Source organism: Perca fluviatilis, chromosome 18 (genome assembly GCF_010015445.1).
Source record: "Perca fluviatilis chromosome 18, GENO_Pfluv_1.0, whole genome shotgun sequence".
NCBI lineage: Eukaryota > Metazoa > Chordata > Actinopteri > Perciformes > Percidae > Perca > Perca fluviatilis.
In genome coordinates this window covers 4,167,962-4,188,724 of record NC_053129.1, presented here as the reverse complement: position 1 = coordinate 4,188,724, position 20,763 = coordinate 4,167,962, and the positions used below count along the sequence as shown (strand labels likewise).

Genomic DNA, 20,763 nt, shown 5'->3' with positions numbered 1-20,763 from the left:
CTAGTGTGATTCAACCAAACTAAATGAGACCGATGTTAAAGCCTGAGTCCGTTTTCGGTCCACTTGGATGACAGATGCCTGCATAAACACCCTTATTATAGCAGCTTTGACCATGCAACAATTATTGTTCAGTGTAGAGCTACATTATCTGCACACTTAAACTGCCACAGTTTTTCATGAAATGCTCTGCTGACTTGCCAGAAGATGGAGCTGTTGACTTGTATTTTGCAGGATAGAAATGAAGTAAGCAGATGAGATGACAAGGTGAATAGTGGTGTAGTCAAGTCAACCGTTGTCAAGTCCAATACCAGCACTAGTCAAGACCTAGTCCAAATGAGATACAGACAAATAGAATCCTCTTCAAGACCACTTAGATACCTGTTCATAATGTATGTGATGCAAGAGACACTATATCTTTTATTTTTAGATAATCATTTTGTATTATTTTTAGCAATGATCCAATAGCAATTACAGTGTAACAACACTGTAGGATCAAATGAGGCTATAGACAGGTGTCACTAAAAACACAGATGTCTCTATAAAATACAAATGTTCTTGAAGAATCCACAGTACAAAGTGCTCAGTGACATTGGCCCTCATTTATCATTCTTGCGTAGAAACGGGCGTATATGTTAGATTATGCTTACACTCCTCTCACCGCCTGATTTATGAAGCTGTGCGTACCTTTGAAATCCATGTGTACGCAATACCTGCCCTTGATAAATGCCGCGGCTGAAAACGATCATCATTAGAATAACAGGCCCCAATATATTCTTGGATTTGAGGCCTCGCCCCTACAATTTACGACATGGCGAGACGTAATCCGGCTGAGAAGCGGCACTTTTCAGAGGTGGAGATTGAAACCCTGATATCTCAGGTTCATTTGCACTAACGTGTGTACTATTTAGCAGCCTGAAAACTGTTATTAAAGGCTGTAGAAAGAATGTGGTATGGAAGGAGATCACTGATGCGGTCAACAGTGTTGCAGTAGTAAATTGGACTCCAGCTGAAGTTTAGCCTATTTAATTTATACATCCTTGACACATTTTTCTATAGTCCTAATAGTAATATACAGGCTTCTATTGCAATCTCTTAGGCCCATGTAGGTGTAGCCTACTTATATTTAAATAAACACACGGTAGCGGAGTTTATGCAGTGTCTTTTATTTTACTCTTGTTTTTTTTCATGAGTCGAAATGAGGCAAAAGCTGAGGGAGAGCGAGCGTCCTCCGCCCCGTGCTGGACCCTGTCCTGACAGCAGAGGGGCTGGAAAAACAAGCCAAAATAACTCGGTCAATGCCAGAAATAAATCATTCACTTCAATGAGAAACAAAAATCTGAGGAATAAATAAAAATGTTGTGCATCATAATGTTTCCTGTATTGAATATCATTGCCAAACATAACACTATAGGCTACCTTTTAAAAGCGAGGAATAATATCCTGTCTCCTTCGTATAGCCCCCAGTTGGGGCTGTGTGTGGACACTGCTCTAAGGGCATCGGGTCATCTGGCTCCATCGCTACATTTATGGCACCGTGTTTTCCTGCGCGATGTTGTACAGAACCCCCCGAGGCTAAAACAATGTTGCAGACCGCCGCATAGAGGTCTTCTTTTAGTTTGTCAGTGCGTTTTGTGGTGTTAGGAATTGTTTTTCTGCGCATTTCCGCACTAACTCAAAATGCGCGTACATGTACACCACCTCCTGAGCTGGCGTAGGATTTGAGCGTGCCGTACGCCAACGTCCATATTGATAAATCTCAAAGTCACCGTGGTTTTGGGTGTACGCCAGGTGTACGCTGGAAATTTGGTGTACGCACTTTTGATAAATGAGGACCATTGTGTCTGTGGCCGAAATCAAAAAAAGCTCTTGCTTCTCGGCCCCTAATAATGCAGGCAAAAACAATAGGGTCCACGCAGCTTCACTGCTCGGCCCCTAATTTTCATCAAGGGATTTATTGGAAATTTCCTTGTGTATGTAAGGTATATCAAATGAGGCCAACCGCACTCATCCCAGAGCTGAGAAATATAGTACACACAAAAGTAAGTGAAAGAGCAAGACACTCCAAAGGGGTTATTCACTGAAAAAACAGCTAACATGGATACAATGTTTTTTTTGCACTTCATCAAAGGACCAAAAATGTAGTCTATTTAGCAAAATTGTGATAAGATGTATGTGGGTACACTTAACATACACCACAAGGATGAGAGCACAATAGTAGCATCAGACATAATGATGGCATAATCTTTAGTAAGTGTGAATGGATCAAACTGACACTCCAAAATCCACTATGAAAACTAAAGATCAAGATGAAAGAGTAACATCAATATTTAACAGGCTGGTCTGTTTTGTAGCTCACTTGCACACATCAAGCTAAAAGAGGTGAAGAAAACAGCAAACACTTATAAGATAGTTAAGTAAAATACATCAAACTATGCTAAGCCAAATGAAGCTATGGACTCGTGTGCAGAAAGGGTTTTTAAGCAGGAAGAGGTGTAAAATTATAAATACATGGTCTATACTCATAACCATATGAACTGTTTATTATTTAAATCGTCTAAATTAAAAATTCTTAGATTTTGTGTCTCCAGTCCCCACATAAGCATAATGCCAGAGTACACAGTGGTATGTTAACCTAGGACACAAACTAATGAGCTGATCATTTCAGACAGGTGTGTTGATGCTCTGAAACATCTAAAACACGCAGGGATGGTTTCCAAAGAACAATGGCTGATTATGTATAAGATGCGACACTGTGACCGTTTGATTTTGCAATCTTCATGTCCAAAGGGAAACACTGATCTCAGTGAGCTATTGTCCAGGTGATGACTCCTCTAGCTATTTGGCTATATTTTATTGAGTCAGCCTGGGATGACTCAATAACATGACTTTCCTTAACTGGTACTGGACTGTTTGTTAATCAGAATCAGGTGTGTTAATGCAGACACACATTTAAAATATGCACGGCAGTTTTCAACAGCAAAATGTCTGATTAAATACGGCCCGATCCGGTTGGGGAGAGTACTAGCCCGACCAGGCACCGCTCTTTAACCTGCCTCTCTTAGTTATGCTATTATAAATCCTAGACTGCCGGGGAAGTTCCTTCCTTCCTATGACACACTGAGCCGCTCTCTCATCTCTGTCTTTATTTGTTTCCTTTTGTGTGCATCCTTGTCCTTAATTTCGATACTGCAGTTTCAATACCGGTTCCTAACGATACTTTTTTCGATACCATATGTTTTAAAATCCATTTCAACAAAAATACATTAAACACAAATCTTTTATTTTTCACCTTAATTAATTAATTAGACATGGCACTGATCTCGTCTTTGCTTGGACATTTTCCCTCTTGCTGCCAGTATGAAGGGATTGACACTTTCTGGTATTGTCTTCCTATTCCTAACATCAGGGTGGACCGGTGCAGAGGATAATGTGAAGGGGGAAATAGACAGAGCTAACGCTACAGCAACCGACTAGCAGCACAAGCTAACATACATAAAATGGTAGTCAACGTTATGGGGATGCATTCGGTTTAAGTAGTGAAATTACACTTATCTGTCAAGTATTTCTAAAATGTGTAACCTTAACGTTACATTTGAAAAACAAAGATGTTGCCTGGTCATAGAATAACGTTATAGCTCCTAGATAACGTTACATCGCAATGCAGAGTTGCATCCACACATTCAAACCACTCGCGTCAGCGTAAACAATTACTTTAATTTCTGTTCACTAAAAAAGGTTATCTTTCTGACCTGCTACAATCCCAGAAATGCCAGATGATGTTGAAGGGGACGGGTTTGACTGCGAGGAGGTGAAAGGCTCCTCTGGTTCCATCTTTTTACAGTCGCATTTGGTTGCAATACTCTTAGCGCGTATGTTGCACTTTGCTGACTCGGCATCCAGTTTTATAAAGTGTAGCCACACTTTAGACCTCTTTGGCATTGTAAAACTATGCGGTAGAACACATGAGGAAAAAACAACTAGCTACACTCTTGTTGTGTGACTGCGAGTATCTTCAGAAATCCTCCCTGTCACGTGGTGGTGGACAGCCAAGACTTTAGGTCCTTACATGCAAGTATGCTACAGGCTCACACAGACACAGCAGCTTCGGCTTTTGGAACCGAAATTTTGCACCAAAAGATAAATCATTTTTCGATACTCAGAGTATCGGAGTTTTTCGTTCGATACCATAAAAGTATCGACGTTCGGTGCCCAGCCCTACTTGTCCTTATCCCAGAAATGCTTGTTACTAACCTAGCTCTGGGGAGTTCACTCCCCGGAGTCCTTATGTTTCTTCTTCGACTAGAATATTGCCTTGGATTAGGGTGGCACCAAGATCTGGGTCTTGGGTGCAGCTGTCGCTGTTGACCTGTTACACCCTGCTACGCTCTGCGATTCCCTGCAATGTCCGGCGGCGTCCTGCTGCGTCCTGCCGCGTCCACTGCATCCAACTATGCTCTGCTGTGCCACGCCACATCCCGTAACGCCCTGCTGTGCCCTGCTATGACATGAACTACTATGACTACCATTGTAGTCAGTGTTCCATTATCTTTATTATGACTATTATTACCACTGTTGATCACACCCCCAACCGGCCCCGTCAGACACTGCCTACCCAGTGTTGTAATGTAACGAAGTACAAATACTTCGTTACTGTACTTAAGTAGAAATTTCACGTATCTGTACTTTACTTCGCTATTTAAATTTATGTCAACTTTCACTTTAACTCCACTACATTTCCTAGATAAAATGTATACTTTTACTCCGTTATATTTCCACTAAGCATCTTCGTTACTCGTTACTAAAAAATAAAATTAGAAGAAATGTGTGCGACTGCAATAAGGGAGGTTTGGCGAATCACTGCTCCTAGATTGCATTACGCCGCCGCTCCTACGCCGTGCGCTCTATTTCAGCGCTTGTTTGTTGCTAAAGGAGGAGGAGGCGACAACTGAAACCGCCATGGAAGCACGAGCACCTACTGGAGGACCTCCCATTATACGAGCGACCAGGCTCGACATAAGCAATGGCCCGATGGCCCGGGGCCAGTAAAAAAGTATGTCGGGCTGGTTGCAGCCACAGTCACTGGTGTGTGCGTTACTTCACGCAGCACATGTACTGACTGGAAACGTTACCGAGGATTATTTACCGCCGATGGCGCAGATGAAGTAACGCTACACTCGTTACTGTAAGTAGGTAGCCTACAATAAAACCTCCATGATTAAAGAGTCAATACTTATCAATAACCCACATACCTGTTCTACAGGCAGAAACACCTAGAAACCGATATCTCAGTCTGCTCTGTCTGCGCTGTCCACTCCACTCTCGTCCACCGCGCTGTGCAAACACAGCTCTACTCTGCAAATAGCGACTTTACAAACGAGCTAAAATGAAAGATGTCAGTTTGTAGTCTAACTGTTTGTCTTAATTTGCAACCAATCTTAAAATTTGGACAAACTCTTGTAAACGAAGCTGCTGTCTAAACGAGCCATCCTCTCCGCTGGAGCGGTAAACCTATGGATGTATTTTAAGACCAAAACAAATACACGTGGCTACTTAATATGCACGTGAATGACGCGTTCTTCATTCTTGACGATGTTGCCTGTTGTATTATTTAGCAACAGAATTGTCTTATTTCAAATTAGGCATACAGGACTAATCTGAGATCATTTTCTAGTTAAGTGGCCTATCTAGTTATCATTATGGATTTTCCATGTTTTTAGGGGTTTGCTTACTAATGTAAAAAATATAGCATTCATTTAGTAAGAAAGTGAAAATATCAAACAAGATGATGCGTATTAGGTATCATTTTATTTTCTTTATTTGAAAGTCCGGCCCCTGGAATGTCTGCTTAAAAAAATTCTGGCCCTTGGAAAAATGTAGTTGATGACCCCTAGTCTAGCTTTGCTGCTAATGGCACAACATCCAGTGACAGTGGCTAGCTGGGTTAGAACCATTTTCTAAAGCATAGGTGCGGCGTATATTTTCCTGCTTTTTTGTCCTTTTCCAATCACACCTATGATATTTCTTTCAGGGCCAGTAAAAATGTAGAAGGGGCCAGCAAAACTCTGATGTACTGGCCCCGGGGGCCAGTGGGGATTTTTTTTTTATGTTGAGCCCTGCGACTACCCCGACAATAGTGGTGAACTCGCTGAAAAGGGTAGTGGTGAAGATAACGTCATACACCTGTGTTGCAAGAAATGTTTCTGTACCTTGATGTCAGCTCTAAAAATCAAAGTTTGTTCTTTGAACTTAAGAGAATTGTGCCTGAAAAGTCCTAGAAAAGAATGTGATTTTGATTTGATGAGTGAGATTAAGAAGATATGGGAACCCTGAATATGCTTTATGCTTTACTATAAGAAAGCCACAATAAAAGTTCTAACCGCTTGCTTTTAAAAAAAAGTTACTTTTACTTCAAATACTTAAGTACATTAAATATCAGAAAATTACTTTTGATACTTAAGTACAGTATATATCAAATACTTTAAGACTTTTACTTAAGTAATATTCTAAAAGGTAACTTTCACTTCTACCAAAGTCTTTTTCTAGTACGATACTTGTACTTTTACTCAAGTATTGCTTTCTAGTACCTTATACAACACTGCATACTTCCTCCTAACACATCCTCCTGCTGCTGGCTGCAGGCATTATGGAGAAATGCAGCAGCAACACAATTCTGAATGCCGCTATTTATTTTCCAAAACTCCCGGACAGCTCGTAGACAAGTCAAAAGCCATATGCACATTGTGTAAAGCCGAATTAAAATATCACCGAAGCACGTCAAGCTTGAGCTACCACCTCCGAGCTAAGCGTAGTACAGTTAACGTGACTCAGGTTGATGCTAGTGGGCTCAGGCAAAGCACTGTTTTGGAGAGTGCTACTCGCCGACCTGTTATTGAAACCAAAGTGTAAACGCTGTCTCATCAAACATTAAACAGGGTTAAAAAGCTGACAGCTAACGTTAAACAGTGTAAAGTGTGACTGTATTTCACTGTGGAGGATTTCAACAGCGGGACCTAACAGTCTGCTCTGCAGCACAGCAGCTGCCGTTGTCGGAATTCATTCACTTATCACTTAAAACATGTATCCTCATGGTGCATTCACAGTAATTGTAAAATACCATTTTCCCATCTGGTGGTTGTTTTTGTCGTTCAACAGCATTGTCTTAGTCTTAGCTTAGCGTAATGAATGGAATCCTTTGTTGGCGTTAGCATGTTGTGAATAAAAGTGACCCAACAACAACAACAAAAAAAAACTAATTACTACTTGTGGCCTGCATTTTCACAAAGAGTAAAAATAGCAATGCAGATTAACTAGATGATTTCCTAGGTAGATTTTGACTTGGGACTATATTGGGTGAAAGTAGGCTACAGCCGAAGCACTGCTACTCGGGCACGGAGATATCGGCAGCCCGAGGGGCTCTGCGGCCAGCGCAAAGTCACTGTTTGTGGGTTGCTGGACAACCAAATGCCGCTGCCCTGACTGAGCTCCGCAGGGCTCCGCGGCAGGCAGCCACCGGAGCTCTACGGCCAGCGCAAAGTCACTGTTTATGGGTTACTAGACGGGCAGCGGCCTGCCGAGCCCCACGGAGCTCAGTCAGGGCAGTGGCCCGCCGAGCCCCGCAGAGCTCAGTCAGGGCAGCGGCATTTGGTTGTCCAGCAACTGACGTGGGGGAGGGAATTCTCTACAGGTATGGTGGCACCTTGCAGCTCAACTACACCAAGTGTGCAGAAGCTGCTGTACATGTTTGGATTCCAGTGAGAGGCACCTCTCAGCAGGAGGGCTTCCACTTTCACCAAGCCCAGTGGGTGACAGGCAACCGGGTGTCTTGTGAACTTTTCCAGGCCCAGGCAATGACTGGAGTGGTGCGGTGGAACTTCCAGAGGCTGGTGGACCTGAAACAGCCTGCTGTGGAGCTGCCACCTGTGTTCGACCCCCTGTTAATTTCAGGACTGAACACAGCCTCTGTCAAGGTGACAGGCCAAGCTAAATATCCCAGGCTGCAAAATACAAACAGGGACACAGAGGAGAGATTTGGACTGCAGTTTGTGGAGCCAGGTTGTCGTCCTGTTGTGCTGAACTGGGACAAGCAAAATATACAGCCCAACATCCCAGCTACTGTAGCCATGGAGACAGAGGATCACTGCCCTGCTGCTATGGTGGGCACAGACTCTCAGGTAATCCAGACTAAACACTCACTGTTATCACTGACCGTCCGACAGACTGACTGACTAAATCACTATATTTGATGTTATATTTCAGGAGACCAGTGATGAGCCAGTTGGAGCGGTGCCCATCCTATCTTTCCAGCAGGGCTCTGAAACCGTTTCCCAATCCCAGCAGTCCCAGCAGTCCCAGCAGTCCCACAAAAGTTTTCCAGCAGCATTGACCGTGTTCCTGCTATCAAAGAGAGCTTTGAGCTGCTTTCTACCGTCGGCAGAAAAGGCAGTTGGACCGATCAGTCTCCCCGAGTTGGTCAAAGAAATGCCTCAGAAAACAACGAAGAGACGAGACGTAATACGTCTCCATAACAGCAGGCGGCGCTAATCTGTATTGTTGCCCAAAAAATGAAAACCGGCAGCTGATTGGACGAACGCGTCACGTGGGACTGTTTTCTTCCAAATTTCAAAGACAGACTGTCATGGCGGCTTGTTCAGAGTACGATCTCGTGTTGTACTAAAATAGTTCACCGAAACGTGTTTATGAAAACATTTTAAGCGAGAAATAGGCCATGCAGTTGCTGAATCTGTCATTTTCATTCTCATGTCACATCGGCCAAAATGAAGGCCGACGGCCCCTCAGACGGACGACGGCACGGAACGCACCGAACGGACTCGAGTCACTGACCTCGCCAGACTGTCCAACGGCCGATTATCGGCTCTATGTGTCCGTAACGTAAGACGGATCCAGGGACGTAAAACAACACCAATGAGGCGAAATGGTTGAGGCTCACGAAAGGTAAGAACAACGAGGCTAAGAACAATAAGAGCAAAAGAATTACATAAGCATTTAAATATTTTTTTATTAAACTATGCTCAATTATGTTATTCAAATCCTGATAATAATTTGGAGAAAGAACAACAACGGCGAAAAGTCAGCCCAGGGATTTATTTGCTTGGACCAACCATGAGGTGGAACTGCTACTGAAAGGCATGCAAGCTTACCTAACCGATAAGACTGACTGACGTGGGTGTCTGCATTTGTTTCCAAAGTTCTCTGTTTCTGCCCGGCTGAGGATTTGACTGAATCATTTGATTTCATTACTCAGTGTAATCAAATAGAAAACAAATGTACTTTCCACCCAGAGACATTTTACGTGTCAGGCGAATGTGATGACTAGTGCACTGTGGAAACTTCGGTAGGCCTGGCCACGATTTCAAGACAGGGACAGTTTTCCATGCAGGTTATTGAGATTTTAAATCAGCAGAGTTTGATTGTGCGAAGTAAACTCAAACAAATGTGTTTCCGCCCTGTTTCGAACAGGGGACCTTTTGCATGTTAGGCAAACGTGATAACCACTACACTACGGAAACCGACGAAAAGAGTTTTTCCTCATGTTCGTCGGGAAATGCACCATTCATATTTTACTGCAAATGTTCAAAATGCCGTTTGACATGTCTTTTTTTGACACATAGATATGTTAAACAGGATTCAGTCACAGCTGCTCTGTCATGGATATGACTGACAGTGAATATATAGTAAACCTAAATGTTTCTACATGTAGTCACTGTCGCCTAAATGATAATAGCGCCACCTAGCGAGTGACGTGCCAAATTTCGTCCTCGGGCATTCCTCGTTAGTATAGTGGACAGTATCTCCGCCTGTCACGCGGAAGACCGGGGTTCGATTCCCTGACGGGGAGAATGTTCTACCTCTTAATTATTTACCAAGGCTACATCGACACTACTGTTAGCCGGAGTGGTGTGGATACGAGGCCTTACCATAGAATAATATGTGCGTTTTTAAGAAAAAAAGGGTCGGAATGGGTAAAGTCCAAGAAAGACAACAGTTTTCCAGCAGCACTGAGCATGTTCCTGCTATCAAAGAGAGCTTTGAGCTGCTTACACACCAACCAGACTGCCAACCGTCGGCAGAAAAGGCAGTTGGACCGATCAATCTCCCCGAGTTGGTCAAAGAAATGCCTCAGAAAACACCGAAGAGACGAGACGTAATACGTCTCCATAACAGCAGGTGGCGCTAATCTGTATTGTTGCCCAAAAAATGAAAACCGGCAGCTGATTGGACGAACGCGTCACGTGGGTCTGTTTTCATCCGAAATTCAAAGACAGACTGTCATGGCGGCTTGTTCAGAATACGATCTCGTGTTGTACTAAAATAGTTCACCGAAACGTGTTTATGAAAACATTTTAAGCGTGAAATAGGCCATGCAGTTGCTGACTCTGTCATTTTCATTCTCATGTCACATCGGGCCAAAATGAAGGCCGATGGCCCCTCGGACGGACGACGGCACGGAACGCACCGAACAGACTCGAGTCACTGACCTCGCCAGACTGTCCATCGGCCAATTATCGGCTCTATGTGTCCGTAACGTAAGACATATCCAGAAACGTAAAACAACAACAATGAGGCTAAGAGGTTGTGGCTCAGCTAAGGTAAGAACAATGAGGCTAAGAACAACAATGAGAGTAAAAGAATTACATAAACATTTCAATATTTTTCATTGAAATATGCTCAATTATGTTAGTCAAATGCTGTTAATAATTTGGAGAAAGAACAACAAGGGCGAAAAGTAAGCCCAGGGATTTATTTGCTTGGATCAACCATCAGGTGGAACTGCTACTGAAAGGCATGCTAGCTTACCTAACCGATAAGACTGACTGACGTGGGTGTCTGCATTCGTTTCCAAAGTTCTCTGTTTCTGCCCGGCTGAGGATTTGACTGAATCATTTGATTTCATTACTCAGTGTAATCAAATAGAAAACAAATGTACTTTCCACCCAGAGACATTTTACGTGTCAGGCGAATGTGATGACTAGTGCACTGTGGAAACTTTGGTAGGCCTGGCCACGATTTCAAGACAGGGACAGTTTTCCATGCAGGTTATTGAGATTTTAAAACAGCAGAGTTTGATTGTGCGAAGTAAACTCAAACAAATGTGTTTCCACCCTGTTTCGAACAGGGGACCTTTTGCGTGTGAGGCAAACATGATAACCACTACACTACGGAAACCGACGAAAAAGGTTTTTCCACATGTTCGTCGAGAAATGCACCATTCATATTTTACTGCAAATGTTCAAAATGCCGTTTGACATGTCTATTTTTGACACATAGATATGTTAAACAGGATTCAGTCACAGCTGCTCTGTCATGGATATGAGTGACAGTGAATATATAGTAAACCTAAATGTTTCTGCATGTAGTCACTGTCACCTAAATGATGTAATAGCGCCACCTAGCGAGTGACGTGCCAAATCTAGTCCTCGGGCATTCCTCGTTAGTATAGTGGACAGTATCTCCGCCTGTCACGCAGAAGACCGGGGTTTGATTCCCCGACGGGGCGAATGTTCTACCTGTTAATTATTTACCAAGGCTACATCGACACTACTGTTAGCTGGAGTGGTGTGGATACGAGGCCTTACCATAGAATAATATGTGCATTTTTAAGAAAAAAAGGGTCAGAATGGATAAAGTCCAAGAAAGACAAAAGTTTTCCAGCAGCATTGAGCATGTTCCTGCTATCAAAGAGAGCTTTGAGCTGCTTACACACCAACCAGACGGCCAACTGTCGGCCGAAAAGGCAGTTGGACCGATCAGTCAAAGAAATGCCTCAGAAAACACCGAAGAGACGAGACGTAATACGTCTCCATAACAGCAGGCGGCGCTAATCTGTATTGTTGCCCAAAAAATGAAAACCGGCAGCTGATTGGACGAACGCGTCACGTGGGTCTGTTTTCTTCCGAAATTCAAAGACTGTCATGGCGGCTTGTTCAGAATACGATCTCGTGTTGTACTAAAATAGTTCACCGAAACGTGTTTATGAAAACATTTAAAGCGAGAAATAGGCCATGCAGTTGCTGAATCTGTCATTTTCATTCTCGTGTCACATCCGGCCAAAATGAAGGCCGGACGGCCCTCGGACGGACGACGCGCACGGAAGCGACGAACAGACTCGAGTCACTGACCTCGCCAGACTGTCCAACGGCCGATTATCGGCTCTACGTTACGTAAGACGTATCCAGAAACGTAAAAAAACAACAATGAGGCTAAGAGGTTGTGGCTCAGCTAAGGTAAGAACAATGAGGCTAAGAACAACAATGAGAGTAAAAGAATTACATAAACATTTCAATATTTTTCATTGAAATATGCTCAATTATGTTAGTCAAATGCTGTTAATAATTTGGAGAAAGAACAACAAGGGCGAAAAGTAAGCCCAGGGATTTATTTGCTTGGACCAACCATCAGGTGGAACCTCTACTGAAAGGCATGCAAGCTTACCAAACCGATAAGACTGACTGACGTGGGTGTCTGCATTCGTTTCCAAAGTTCTCAGTTTCTGCCTGTACAGACTACAACGCAACCCTGCAAGTTTCAAACTTAAACGGGTTGATCAACGTTTCCAAATGTCTTTGCGTAAGGGTCGCGGAAATGCCGGAGTAGTGTGGATACAAGGCCTAAACATAGCCAAAGATATGCGTTTTTAAGGAAAACACTATTAAAGTGGATATAGTCCAAGAAAGACAACAGTTTTACAGCAGCATTGACCATGTTCCTGCTATCAAAGAGAGCTTTACAGTGACGATATGATCACCTACCTCGGGATCCAGGAACGTAGGATGGATGCAGGAACGTAAGACGGATCCAGGAACGTAAAACAACACCAATGAGGCGAAATGGTTGAGGCTCACGAAAGGTAAGAACAACGAGGCTAAGAACAATAAGAGCAAAAGAATTACATAAGCATTTAAATATTTTTTTATTAAACTATGCTCAATTATGTTATTCAAATCCTGATAATAATTTGGAGAAAGAACAACAACGGCGAAAAGTAAGCCCAGGGATTTATTTGCTTGGACCAACCATGAGGTGGAACTGCTACTGAAAGGCATGCAAGCTTACCTAACCGATAAGACTGACTGACGTGGGTGTCTGCATTTGTTTCCAAAGTTCTCTGTTTCTGCCCGGCTGAGGATTTGACTGAATCATTTGATTTCATTACTCAGTGTAATCAAATAGAAAACAAATGTAATTTCCACCCAGAGACAATTTACGTGTCAGGCGAATGTGATGACTAGTGCACTGTGGAAACTTCGGTAGGCCTGGCCACGATTTCAAGACAGGGACAGTTTTCCATGCAGGTTATTGAGATTTTAAATCAGCAGAGTTTGATTGTGCGAAGTAAACTCAAACAAATGTGTTTCCGCCCTGTTTCGAACAGGGGACCTTTTGCATGTTAGGCAAACGACGTGATAACCACTACACTCACGGAAACCGACGAAAGAGTTTTTCCTCATGTTCTTCGGAAATGCACCATTCATATTTTACTGCAAATGTTCAAAATGCCGTTTGACATGTCTTTTTTGACACATAGATATGTTAAACAGGATTCAGTCACAGCTGCTCTGTCATGGATATGACTGACAGTGAATATATAGTAAACCTAAATGTTTCTACATGTAGTCACTGTCGCCTAAATGATAATAGCGCCACCTAGCGAGTGACGTGCCAAATTTCGTCCTCGGGCATTCCTCGTTAGTATAGTGGACAGTATCTCCGCCTGTCACGCGGAAGACCGGGGTTCGATTCCCTGACGGGGAGAATGTTCTACCTCTTAATTATTTACCAAGGCTATACCGACACTACTGTTAGCGAGGTGGTGTGGATCCGAGGCCTTACCATAGAATAATATAATGTGCGTTTTTAAGAAAAAAGGGTCGGAATGGGTAAAGTCCAAGAAAGACAACAGTTTTCCAGCAGCACTGAGCATGTTCCTGCTATCAAAGAGAGCTTTGAGCTGCTTACACACCAACCAGACTCCCAACGTCGGCCAGAAAAGGCAGTTGGACCGATCAATCTCCCGAGTTGGTCAAAGAAATGCCTCAGAAAACACCGAAGAGACGAGACGTAATCGTCTCCATAACAGCAGGTGGCGCTAATCTGTATTGTTGCCCAAAAATAAAACCGGCAGCTGATTGGACGAACGCGTCACGTGGGTCTGTTTTCATCCGAAATTCAAAGACAGACTGTCATGGCGGCTTGTTCAGAATACGATCTCGTGTTGTACTAAAATAGTTCACCGAAACGTGTTTATGAAAACATTTTAAAGCGTGAAATAGGCCGGCACGTTGCTGACTCTGTCATTTTCATTCTCATGTCACATCGGGCCAAAATGAAGGCCGATGGCCCCTCGGACGGACGACGGCCACGAACGCACGAACAGACTCGAGTCACTGACCTCGCCAGACTGTCCATCGGCCAATTATCGGCTCTATGTGTCCGTAACGTAAGACGTATCCAGAAACGTAAAACAACAACAATGAGGCTAAGAGGTTGTGGCTCAGCTAAGGTAAGAACAATGAGGCTAAGAACAACAATGAGAGTAAAAGAATTACATAAACATTTCAATATTTTTCATTGAAATATGCTCAATTATGTTAGTCAAATGCTGTTAATAATTTGGAGAAAGAACAACAACGCGAAAAGTAAGCCCAGGGATTTATTTGCTTGGATCAACCATCAGGTGGAACTGCTACTGAAAGGCATGCTAGCTTACCTAACCGATAAGACTGACTGACGTGGGTGTCTGCATTCGTTTCCAAAGTTCTCTGTTTCTGCCCGGCTGAGGATTTGACTGAATCATTTGATTTCATTACTCAGTGTAATCAAATAGAAAACAAATGTACTTTCCACCCAGAGACATTTTACGTGTCAGGCGAATGTGATGACTAGTGCACTGTGGAAACTTTGGTAGGCCTGGCCACGATTTCAAGACAGGGACAGTTTTCCATGCAGGTTATTGAGATTTTAAAACAGCAGAGTTGGATTGTGCGCGTAAACTCAAACAAATGTGTTTCCACCCTGTTTCGAACAGGGGACCTTTGTGCGTGAGGGAAACATGATAACCACTACACTACGGAAACCGACGAAAAAGGTTTTTCCACATGTTCGTCGAGAAATGCACCATTCATATTTTACTGCAAATGTTCAAAATGCCGTTTGACATGTCTATTTTTGACACATAGATATGTTAAACAGGATTCAGTCACAGCTGCTCTGTCATGGATATGAGTGACAGTGAATATATAGTAAACCTAAATGTTTCTGCATGTAGTCACTGTCACCTAAATGATGTAATAGCGCCACCTAGCGAGTGACGTGCCAAATCTAGTCCTCGGGCATTCCTCGTTAGTATAGTGGACAGTATCTCCCCTGTCAGCGCAGAAGACCGGGTTTGATTCCGGACGGGCGAATGTTCTACCTGTTAATTATTTACCAAGGCTACATCGACACTACTGTTAGCTGGAGTGGTGTGGATACGAGGCCTTACCATAGAATAATATGTGCATTTTTAAGAAAAAAAGGGTCAGAATGGATAAAGTCCAAGAAAGACAAAAGTTTTCCAGCAGCATTGAGCATGTTCCTGCTATCAAAGAGAGCTTTGAGCTGCTTACACACCAACCAGACGGCCAACTGTCGGCCGAAAAGGCAGTTGGACCGATCAGTCAAAGAAATGCCTCAGAAAACACCGAAGAGACGAGACGTAATACGTCTCCATAACAGCAGGCGGCGCTAATCTGTATTGTTGCCCAAAAAATGAAAACCGGCAGCTGATTGGACGAACGCGTCACGTGGGTCTGTTTTCTTCCGAAATTCAAAGACTGTCATGGCGGCTTGTTCAGAATACGATCTCGTGTTGTACTAAAATAGTTCACCGAAACGTGTTTATGAAAACATTTAAAGCGAGAAATAGGCCATGCAGTTGCTGAATCTGTCATTTTCATTCTCGTGTCACATCGGCCAAAATGAAGGCCGACGGCCCCTCGGACGGACGACGCCACGGAACGCACCGAACAGACTCGAGTCACTGACCTCGCCAGACTGTCCAACGGCCGATTATCGGCTCTACGTTACGTAAGACGTATCCAGAAACGTAAAAAAACAACAATGAGGCTAAGAGGTTGTGGCTCAGCTAAGGTAAGAACAATGAGGCTAAGAACAACAATGAGAGTAAAAGAATTACATAAACATTTCAATATTTTTCATTGAAATATGCTCAATTATGTTAGTCAAATGCTGTTAATAATTTGGAGAAAGAACAACAAGGGCGAAAAGTAAGCCCAGGGATTTATTTGCTTGGACCAACCATCAGGTGGAACCTCTACTGAAAGGCATGCAAGCTTACCAAACCGATAAGACTGACTGACGTGGGTGTCTGCATTCGTTTCCAAAGTTCTCAGTTTCTGCCTGTACAGACTACAACGCAACCCTGCAAGTTTCAAACTTAAACGGGTTGATCAACGTTTCCAAATGTCTTTGCGTAAGGGTCGCGGAAATGCCGGAGTAGTGTGGATACAAGGCCTAAACATAGCCAAAGATATGCGTTTTTAAGGAAAACACTATTAAAGTGGATATAGTCCAAGAAAGACAACAGTTTTACAGCAGCATTGACCATGTTCCTGCTATCAAAGAGAGCTTTACAGTGACGATATGATCACCTACCTCGGGATCGAGGCAAGGGATGGATGCAGGAACGTAAAGACGGATCCAGGAACGTAAAACAACACCAATGAGGCGAAATGGTTGAGGCTCACGAAAGGTAAAGAACAAAAAAAAAAAAAAAAAAAAAAAAAAAAAAAAAAATTTTTAATATATATTATGCAAATCCTGATAATAATTTGGAGAAAGAACAACACCGGCGAAAAGTAAGCCCAGGGATTTATTTGCTTGGACCAACCATGAGGTGGAACTGCTACTGAAAGGCATGCAAGCTTACCTAACCGATAAGACTGACTGACGTGGGTGTCTGCATTTGTTTCCAAAGTTCTCTGTTTCTGCCCGGCTGAGGATTTGACTGAATCATTTGATTTCATTACTCAGTGTAATCAAATAGAAAACAAATGTAATTTCCACCCAGAGACAATTTCGTGTCAGGCGATTGTGATGACTAGTGCACTGTGGAAACTCCGGTAGGCCTGGCCACGATTTCAAGACAGGGACAGTTTTCCATGCAGGTTATTGAGATTTTAAATCAGCAGAGTTTGATTGTGCGAAGTAAACTCAAACAAATGTGTTTCCGCCCTGTTTCCGAACAGGGGACCTTTCGCGTGTTAGGCAAACGTGATAACCACTACACTCACGGAAACCGGCCAAAAAGAGTTTTTCCTCATGTTCTTCGAAATGCACCATTCATATTTTACTGCAAATGTTCAAAATGCCGTTTGACATGTCTTTTTTGACACATAGATATGTTAAACAGGATTCAGTCACAGCTGCTCTGTCATGGATATGACTGACAGTGAATATATATGTAAACCTAAATGTTTCTACATGTAGTCACTGTCGCCTAAATGATAATAGCGCCACCTAGCGAGTGACGTGCCAAATTTCGTCCTCGGGCATTCCTCGTTAGTATAGTGGACAGTATCTCCGCCTGTCACGCGGAAGACCGGGGTTCGATTCCCTGACGGGGAGAATGTTCTACCTCTTAATTATTTACCAAGGCTACATCGACACTACTGTTGGCAACGGGTGGTGTGGGGACATACCATCTGAATAATATGTGCGTTTTTAAGAAAAAAGGGTCGGAATGGGTAAAGTCCAAGAAAGACAACAGTTTTCCAGCAGCACTGAGCATGTTCCTGCTATCAAAGAGAGCTTTGAGCTGCTTACACACCAACCAGACTGCCAACCGTCGGCAGAAAAGGCAGTTGGACCGATCAATCTCCCCAAGTTGGTCAAAGAAATGCCTCAGAAAACACCGAAGAGACGAGGCGATACGTCTCCATAACAGCAGGTGGCGCTAATCTGTATTGTTGCCAAAAAATGAAAACCGGCAGCTGATTGGACGACGCGTCACGTGGGTCTGTTTTCATCCGAAATTCAAAGACAGACTGTCATGGCGCGCTTGTTCAGAATACGATCTCGTGTTGTACTAAAATAGTTCACCGAAACGTGTTTATGAAAACATTTTAAGCGTGAAATAGGCGCGCAGTTTGCGGCTGACTTGTCATTTATTCTCATGTCACATCGGGCCAAAATGAAGGCCGATGGCCCCTCGGACGGACGGCGGCCACGAACGCAACGAACAGACTTCGAGTCACTGACCTCGCCAGACTGTCCATCGGCCAATTATCGGCTCTATGTGTCCGTAACGAAGACGTATCCAGAAACGTAAAACAACAACAATGAGGCTAAGAGGTTGTGGCTCAGCTAAGGTAAGAACAATGAGGCTAAGAACAACAATGAGAGTAAAAGAATTACATAAACATTTCAATATTTTTCATTGAAATATGTCTGCTCAATTATGTTAGTCAAATGCTGTTAATAATTTGGAGAAAGAACAACAAGGGCAAAAGTAAAGCCCAGGGATTTATTTGCTTGGATCAACCATCAGGTGGAACTGCTACTGAAAGGCATGCTAGCTTACCTAACCGATAAGACTGACTGGCGTGGGTGTCTGCATTCGTTTCCAAAGTTCTCTGTTTCTGCCCGGCTGAGGATTTGACTGAATCATTTGATTTCATTACTCAGTGTAATCAAATAGAAAACAAATGTACTTTCCACCCAGAGACATTTTACGTGTCAGGCGAATGTGATGACTAGTGCACTGTGGAAACTTTGGTTGGCCCGGCCCACGATTTCAAGACAGGGACAGTTTTCCATGCAGGTTATTGAGATTTTAAAACAGCAGAGTTTGATTGTGCGAAGTAAACTCAAACAAATGTGTTTCCACCCTGTTTCGAACAGGGGACCCTTTGTGCGTGTGAGGCAAACATGTTAACCACTACACTACGGAAACCGACGAAAAGGTTTTTCCACATGTTCGGTAGAAATGCACCATTCATATTTTACTGCAAATGTTCAAAATGCCGTTTGACATGTCTATTTTTGACACATAGATATGTTAAACAGGATTCAGTCACAGCTGCTCTGTCATGGATATGAGTGACAGTGAATATATAGTAAACCTAAATGTTTCTGCATGTAGTCGCTGTCACCTAAATGATGTAATAGCGCCACCTAGCGAGTGGCGTGCCAAATCTAGTCCTCGGGCATTCCTCGTTAGTATAGTGGACAGTATCTCTCGCCTGTCACGCAGAAGACCGGGGTTTGATTCCCGACGGGCGAATGTTCTACCTGTTAATTATTTACCAAGGCTACATCGACACTACTGTTAGCTGGAGTGGTGTGGATACGAGGCCTTAACATATAATAATATGTGCATTTTAAGAAAAAAAGGGGTTCGGAATGGATAAAGTCCAAGAAAGACAAAAGTTTTCCAGCAGCATTGAGCATGTTCCTGCTATCAAAGAGAGCTTTGAGCTGCTTACACACCAACCAGACGGCGCAACTGTCGTCGCAAAGGCAGTTGGACCGATCAGTCAGAAATAAAGCCTCAGAAAACACCGAAGAGACGAGACGTAAGCTTCCATAACAGCAGGCGGCGCGCATCTGTATTGTTGCCCAAAAAATGAAAACCGGCAGCTGATTGGACGAACGCCACGCGTGGGTCTGTTTTTCTTCGAAATTCAAAGACTGTCATGGCGGCTTGTTCAGAATAATGATTTCGTGGTTGTACTAAAATAGTTCACCGAAACGTGTTTATGAAAACATTTAAAGCGAGAAATAGGGCGTCGCAGTTGCTGAATCTGTCATTTTCATTCTCGTGTCACATCGGCCAAAATGAAGGCCGACGGCCCTCGGACGGACGCAGCGCGTACGGAACGCGACCGAACAGTACTTGAAGTACCGACCTCGCCAGACTGTCCAACGGCCGATTATCGCTCTTTACGTTACGTAAGACGTATCCAGAAACGTAAAAACAACAATGAGGCTAAGAGGTTGTGGCTCAGCTAAGGTAAGAACAATGAGGCTAAGAACAACAATGAGAGTAAAAGAATTACATAAACATTTCAATATTTTTCATTGAAATATGCTTAATTATCTTAGTCAAATGCTGTTAATAATTTGGAGAAAGAACAACAAGGGCGAAAAGTAAGCCCAGGGATTTATTTGCTTGGACCAACCATCAGGTGGAACCTCTACTGAAAGGCATCGCAGCTTACCAAACGGATAAGACTGACTGACGTGGGTGTCTGCATTCGCGTTTCAAAGTTCTCAGTTTCTGCCTGTACAGACTACAACGCAACCCTGTAAATTTTTCAAACTTAAACGGGTTGATCAACGTTTCCAAATGTCTTTGCGTATAAGGGCGGAAATGCCGGAGTAGTGTGGATACAAGGCCTAAACATAGCCAAAGATATGCGTTTTTAAGGAAAACACTATTAAAGTGGATATAGTCCAAGAAAGACAACAGTTTTACAGCAGCATTGACCATGTTCCTGCTATCAAAGAGAGCTTTACAGTGACGATATGATCACCTACCTCCGGATCCAGGAACGTAGGATGGATGCAGGAACGTAAGACGGATCCAGGAACGTAAAACAACACCAATGAGGCGAAATGGTTGAGGCTCACGAAAGGTAAGAACAACGAGGCTAAGAACAATAAGAGCAAAAGAATTACATAAGCATTTAAATATTTTTTTATTAAACTATGCTCAATTATGTTATTCAAATCCTGATAATAATT

General features: G+C 43.2%; 1 protein-coding gene and 8 non-coding genes across 9 annotated transcripts; 4 read left to right on the top strand and 5 right to left on the bottom strand.

Moving 5' to 3' along the window:
• Positions 1-3,766: 3,766 nt before the first annotated feature.
• LOC120547172 lies at positions 3,767-11,152 on the top strand. Its single transcript, XM_039782648.1, has 4 exons — positions 3,767-3,792; positions 7,556-8,171; positions 8,257-8,508; positions 11,135-11,152. Exons 1-4 carry the CDS (start codon positions 3,767-3,769, stop codon positions 11,150-11,152), a joined length of 912 nt encoding a protein of 303 aa, XP_039638582.1.
• Positions 9,455-9,527, bottom strand: trnav-aac. Its single transcript has one exon. It is a non-coding gene; the product is annotated as a tRNA-Val (tRNA).
• Positions 9,785-9,856, top strand: trnad-guc. The gene has a single exon. It is a non-coding gene; the product is annotated as a tRNA-Asp (tRNA).
• trnav-cac lies at positions 11,112-11,184 on the bottom strand. The gene has a single exon. It is a non-coding gene; the product is annotated as a tRNA-Val (tRNA).
• A 2,183-nt stretch (positions 11,185-13,367) lies between these two features.
• trnav-aac lies at positions 13,368-13,444 on the bottom strand. Its single transcript has one exon. It is a non-coding gene; the product is annotated as a tRNA-Val (tRNA).
• Positions 13,445-13,698: 254 nt separating this feature from the next.
• Positions 13,699-13,770, top strand: trnad-guc. Its single transcript has one exon. It is a non-coding gene; the product is annotated as a tRNA-Asp (tRNA).
• A 3,470-nt stretch (positions 13,771-17,240) lies between these two features.
• trnav-aac lies at positions 17,241-17,315 on the bottom strand. Its single transcript has one exon. It is a non-coding gene; the product is annotated as a tRNA-Val (tRNA).
• Positions 17,316-17,571: 256 nt separating this feature from the next.
• On the top strand, positions 17,572-17,643 carry trnad-guc. Its single transcript has one exon. It is a non-coding gene; the product is annotated as a tRNA-Asp (tRNA).
• Positions 17,644-18,895: 1,252 nt separating this feature from the next.
• trnav-cac lies at positions 18,896-18,970 on the bottom strand. Its single transcript has one exon. It is a non-coding gene; the product is annotated as a tRNA-Val (tRNA).
• Between the last annotated feature and the right edge of the window lie 1,793 nt (positions 18,971-20,763).